Source organism: Gavialis gangeticus, unplaced genomic scaffold (assembly GCF_001723915.1).
Source record: "Gavialis gangeticus isolate Ggan-Ray unplaced genomic scaffold, GavGan_comp1, whole genome shotgun sequence".
Taxonomy (NCBI): domain Eukaryota; kingdom Metazoa; phylum Chordata; order Crocodylia; family Gavialidae; genus Gavialis; species Gavialis gangeticus.
Window position 1 is genome coordinate 8,878,786 of NW_017729012.1, and position 5,738 is coordinate 8,884,523.

Below are 5,738 nucleotides of genomic sequence, written 5' to 3' on the forward strand. Positions count from 1 at the left end.
CCTTCAGCAACCAGGCCTGGCACAGAGATGCAACGTTGCTGAAGCAGTCAAGGGACTATTTCCTAATGGCATTACCTACAAACCATGCGACAGCCCTCACCTGGCTTGGGCTAGGTCAGGCACTAGCCAGCAGAGCTCCACCAGCTTCACCCTACACCACTACACTCAGATCACACCTATGAACCAAAGCGCTCCCCAAAGCAGCCCCATTACGTGATAGGTGTTTATGATCTTGGGATTTGGAAGAAAGCAACCCGGGTGGGGGGCCCCATTTTTTGTAATCCTTTCACAACGCCGGATTTTTTACGGAGGACGACTAAGCGCCAGCAAACACGAGCACCACATACACTGTTGCTATTTATTGGGTACATTCAAGATTCAGTACATACCGTTCCCACAGCAGAAGCAGAGGTTTAAGTCGATTCTCCCAGCTAACAAAGCTCTTTTAACAGCAGGTAGTTCTCAAGGTAGTTAAACAAAGCTAATTTCTAGGCAGCCGTTCATTTTCCAGGCCAGTTTTCCCACCTTTAAAGCAAGTTCTGACTTGTTCTACTTTGCTAGGTCGCCCCCACTCAACAGACCATTCCTACTTGGAATGTGCAGTGTTTGTGTTCCCTTGTGAGAAGCAAAACACAGCTGAGCTTCATGTGGACCCAGTCAAATAAGACCTCCAAAACAAACGCTTCACATGAGGCTCTAGGCAAGTTTCCCAGTATAAAGTCACTTTGATTCAGGAGCAGATGGACCACAGGAAAGCAGCAGCGCAGCTGTAGCACAGTGACAGCTCTGCTAAGACAGGCAGGGATTCTTAGACTTAAGGCAAGCTGACTTCCCCGTGTAGCAGTAAGATCCTCTGCACGGCCAAGGCAAAGTGCACGCAACATTCCCCACCAAGCAATCCCAAAGCAGTTCCCTTCTTAACATGCAGCAGACACAGCGGCAGCACTCAAGCACATGCTAGAGAGTGGACTGCTGCATTAACTACTTGCCCACCCTCCAGGAAAGCAAGTGCTCCCAGCACCTCTGGAGTTGTCCAGTCCATCTTATCTGCACAGAGCAAGCATCAGCCATCAGCTCCACAGCTTTCCTTTCGCTTTAGCCATGTCTTGCTTGAAAAGGAAAATCTAAACATTCGCCTACAAATAACTCCTCTTGCCCCAATCTAAACCAGTCTTCATTGTTTTTGCTTTGAACAGACATGCTGAACTGACCTCGGTTAGTTAATGCTGTTTCATTTCCTGCTGCTTGCTAGTACTGTATTTTCTATTTTAGGTTGTGTAGCAATTCAGTTCTGGTCTCATTTGACAAGGTAGCCACAAAACTGAGCTACTCCTCACTCCTAATCTACTGCTGTCGACACACACTCGCACTCTGGAAAGGAGTAGCCAGCTAAGCTTGGGGCTTTTCTCAAGTTCAGCAGGAAAAGCAGAACACAAGAGATTTCCAACCATGAACTCCAGACTCCCAAGTCACAACACCACATGCTACACCTACCTATTACACTCAGCTGAAGCTTTCCCAATGAAGCAGTAGGTGCCATTTACCCCAAAGGAGAGCTGTCTTTTAGGTTGCACTAAGACATGGAAGTCATTCAAATCACAAGGCATTGTACCATCTCTCACTGAGGGGGAGGACATGACATCCAATCACACATATCACATCTTCCAGGCATCTAGCTTGTACTGAAATCAAGGCGTGCATTACCAGGCGATCCTTTCTCTCTCTCATGCAGGCACTAAGCAGAAGCCTTCTGCATGTTGTGCTTAGCAAACCACTCATCGCTTTTGTCCGCTGCCATAGCCTGTATAAACAAAGAGCAGCTATTAGAAAAGCTGCCATTTAGAAGCCAGGGCATTCAAGACGCTTTTAGGTCAGTGCCAGACAAAGGGAGGGCTGGCTGACTTCCCAAGCAGAGCTGAGAGGCACCCCTCTGCACAAGCTGGACTCCACTGAGCTGAAGACCTGGCTGGTATGGAAGAATGGCTTACTTCAGCAGCAGGTAGAGGCAGGGAGCACCCACCACTCCCCTGCACCAGATAAATGCACTGGATGAGGAGTCCAATAAAACAGTCACGCCTCGGGGGTTTCTGAATGGATTTGAGAATCCCTCAATTTCCCCAAGCCTTGCCAGTTCTTCAGCATCTGAGCGGATGGGCAACAGCAGCTGCAGGAAGGACTCACTGAAGGATCCCACTTGGAATGCAATGCAGCTCCTTTAGAAGGCCAAGTGGGCTCCACTTTAACATGTCCAGGAGGCCTAGCCGCTCCTAACTAGAAGCACAGGCCTCCTCCTGTTGCCTTTCCCTTTCTCCAGTTACCCTACAGAGAATATAATACTTACGTCATCTAACAGCTTGTTGCCCTCTGGATCCACCTTGGAAAGCTCTCGAAATGCTTCATCTCCTACAAAGCAGATTTCGTGCCCATCCTGGAGCAGATGGAACGGAAGAGGGAGTGAGACACCCTTGGGAAGAGACAGCAGGACCCTGAATTCAATCACTATTTCCAGTGCTACTCACTGGATCAGCCAGGATAACCACTTGAACAGTTGCTTTTCCAGGGGTGTCCAAGCTAACCAGGGGTGTTAGAATCTTCTGCTCCTGCTTCTTCATCAGTGCTTCGATGTGCGGTAACTAAAGAACAAAATACAATGACAAAAGTCAACCGTGTCCTGCCAGGCCAGTGACCACTTGCTTTTCCCACCGCCCACATCTCCATCAAGAACCAGGGAGACTATTAAGCAGAACATATTTGATGAATGGTTTTGGTTACATACAGACTGGGAGAGAACTTGTAGAGACTACTGATAAGATCATCCCTGGGCCTTCCCCATGCCAGCTGTGGCAACTAAAGAAATGGCCAGAGGTTGCAGGGAAACAGATAGGTACCTCATCCTTTGGACAGGAGAAGGCGATCCGCCCGAAAGCTGTGCCATGATCCACTGCACCTCCGATGCCTTGCAGCTCCAACTTGCACTGAAACAGATTGAAGCAACCAAGTCAGCTCACAGACAACCCACCTTCATTTTTTCCACACGCCCTAATCATTGCTCCCTGGCAAAGTAAATCACCTCAAAGCTATGCGTTTCCTAGTGCAGTAGGGCATCGGTGCAACTTTTTACTTGTTAGAAAACAAACCTGTAAGCACAGACACAGCACTAAAAGCAGAGGGAATGCTTTCCCAGGAATCTCTGTCAATCATAATTTTTGACTACAACATATCAAGACAAGCAGCTTGTGCTAATGTCAGCACCTTGGAGAAAGTCACCGAATGCTGTTTGTACCTAGTTACTCTCTCTGCATTTCAACTGTTATGCTCCTTCCTTGCACTTTTATTTTTGTAGTTATTAAGCTGCTTTAGAAAATGACCCTTTTGTGACATGAGGCCTGGGTATTATTTATCCAACCTTCAATGTCCAAGACTTAAAATGTAAACTGTGATGCTACAAAGAAAAGCAGGTTCCCCAAGTGTGTGTCAGTGGCCAGCAGGGAGGCAGGCAGACCAATAAAACAAATCTTTAAAGATGCAGATTCTGCTTCTCATCAGAAGGGTTCATTTCCAGATTGGCCATACTCAGAAAGCAGGATGCATGTGGCTAACAAAATGCTATTTTGTCAGTCTGCCAAAAGGACTAACCTGGTTATCTCCATAGCCCAGTAAAGCCCTTTGATTTTCCTCGTCCTTCTCATATATCTTCATTCCCAGCAGATTCGACCAATAGTTAACAGATTTCTGCAGATCAGAGACAGCCAAAGCTACTTTCAGCACAGGATCTGCAAGACCATAAGAGTTTTCTGTTAGCGGCAGGCAGGGAGGAGTTTTAACCCCTGGCTCTTTAGGGTTACAACAGCGAGAAACAAACACCAGCAACGTAACACAGGTACAGGCTCCTGCAGAGCTCAGTCGAGCCAGATCTGTAATCTATGCTGCTGTCCCAGTTACAGGCACCTCCAGAGCAGCACTACAGTCACACGTAGCCATTACCTTGCTTTGGTTGCTCTTTGTCTTCTAGGTAGAACTTGTATCCTCCCGGGGCTTCAGTTTCAAACATGCCCTTTGCAACTTCCTTGATCGGCCACCCCATGTTCCTGGCATTGCTCACAGCCTGGCTGGACACAAGTGTGATGCCCTGGCAAGGACAAGGCACAAACGTACACACTGAGGCACTAAGATGAGGTTGTATCATGTCAGCTGATGGATCCAAAAGTCAGTGGGGAAAACCAACCTATATCCAGTGGCAGGAAGAGAGCAACCACTATCCCCAGACTCTGCTATACACCTCTGACTGGGGTCTATGGGATTCAAGCAGTCCAGTTACTGCTCAGAGCATCTGGACCCCACTTTCTCAATAACCTTATTTCAAAAGAGGAAGCCTAGAGAGATGCTATTTGTTAGACGAGTCATCTGCATTCACAGACAACTTATTCACAGACCAAACTGCCTTCCCATCAGCCCCCCCCACCAAATATCACTCCTTAATTAGGACTCCTCCCTACCACTGAAGTCAGTGAACATTCATATCCTCTTCTACAAAGGGAAAGGTCCAAGCAGGAGGGTCCCAAGGGCTGAACTCTGGTCTTGCCTCTTTAGAGCACCCAGAGCCGGTACTGACTGGCTGGCGCCTGCATTTGGGGAAGTGGTGCTGGAAGGGTGGTGGGACAGGACAACAGGACATAAGTGGCTTCCATGGGACTAATGAGGCAACAGGGGAGAGGTGACCTGAGGGAGTCAAGGAGCAAACACAGTACATCTCCTCAGCTGGAAGTCAGGGAAATAAGAGGGGCTGCACAGCTCAAGGAAACGGGGCACCAGCCTGGACCTGTCAGCACAGTGTGAAATGAAGGGCTCTCAGGAGTCACCAGAGACACTTGCCCCCACAAGGCGCCCAGAGTCAAGTGCAAACACCCAGTGTTCAAATACACAGCGAGCACAAAGCACCTCTCGCTCCCTCCTCTTCCAGCCCAAGGTAGCTCCCCCAGCACTTCCCCAGCCTGGGAAATGGAAGAGCACCAGGCAAAAGCACTGAAAATCTCCCCTGCGGCGGCTCCTTGTCACACAGGCTCACAACGGGAACGGAGCCGCGATGGGAGGAGACGCTTACCAGAAAGTCGTTGCCAAGGCGATACTCCCCGACTCCGTAGTTGTAGGTCAGCTCTATGACAAAGTGATCGTCTTCGGGTCCGTAGCCCACCATCGTTTTACTCCACTTCCCATCGTACGGGCTGCAACAACCACATTTCTTACAGTCAGTGTTGGAAACACACCGGTATTACGCACACATCTGAGGAAAGGACTTGCCAGAGCAGGCAAACGGTGCGGCTAACTCAGGATCCCTGCCCGGAAAGTAACGTGTGCCAGGCAAAAGCTTACAGCAAAGCTGCAAGAAGGCACGCTACACCTACGAGCGCGGCCCAATACCTTACAGCTGGACGCGCATCCTCGCTATCCCCAGCGGGCGCCAGCTTTATGCTCACAAGTGTCCCATTGTTTCCTCCTCAGCCTCCTACCTCGTGTCTCACCCAGCTGCAGGCAGCTCTTGCAGAGAGCCCGACTTCCTGTGGAGCTTGTGGGCACACGCACGCACACACACACCACGTGCACACGCGCGCGCGCCGCCCCCCCGAGCGCAGGCCCCGGCGGCCCCACGCACCCGTTGCAGGCCGCCTTGCAGCCCTGGGCGAACTCCTCGTGGCGCAGCGCGCTCATGCCGAGCAGCTCCCGGTAGAACCGCGCCGCCG

At 50.1% G+C, this 5,738-nt stretch overlaps 1 protein-coding gene across 2 annotated transcripts; it reads right to left on the minus strand.

The window, feature by feature from the left end:
- Positions 1-344: 344 nt before the first annotated feature.
- GLOD4 (glyoxalase domain containing 4) lies at positions 345-5,732 on the minus strand. Of its 2 annotated transcripts, XM_019511170.1 has the most exons (9): positions 5,651-5,732; positions 5,102-5,222; positions 3,985-4,129; positions 3,637-3,773; positions 2,889-2,975; positions 2,520-2,633; positions 2,342-2,428; positions 1,705-1,801; positions 345-789 (listed from the first exon to the last, which is right to left on the minus strand). In XM_019511170.1, exons 1-8 carry the CDS (start codon positions 5,704-5,706, stop codon positions 1,736-1,738), a joined length of 813 nt encoding a protein of 270 aa, XP_019366715.1. In that variant the 5' UTR covers positions 5,707-5,732; the 3' UTR covers positions 345-789; positions 1,705-1,735. The 2 variants fall into 2 exon arrangements, with proteins under 2 accessions (XP_019366715.1, XP_019366714.1); XM_019511169.1 differs by having other exon boundaries at positions 345-1,801.
- Positions 5,733-5,738: the final 6 nt, after the last annotated feature.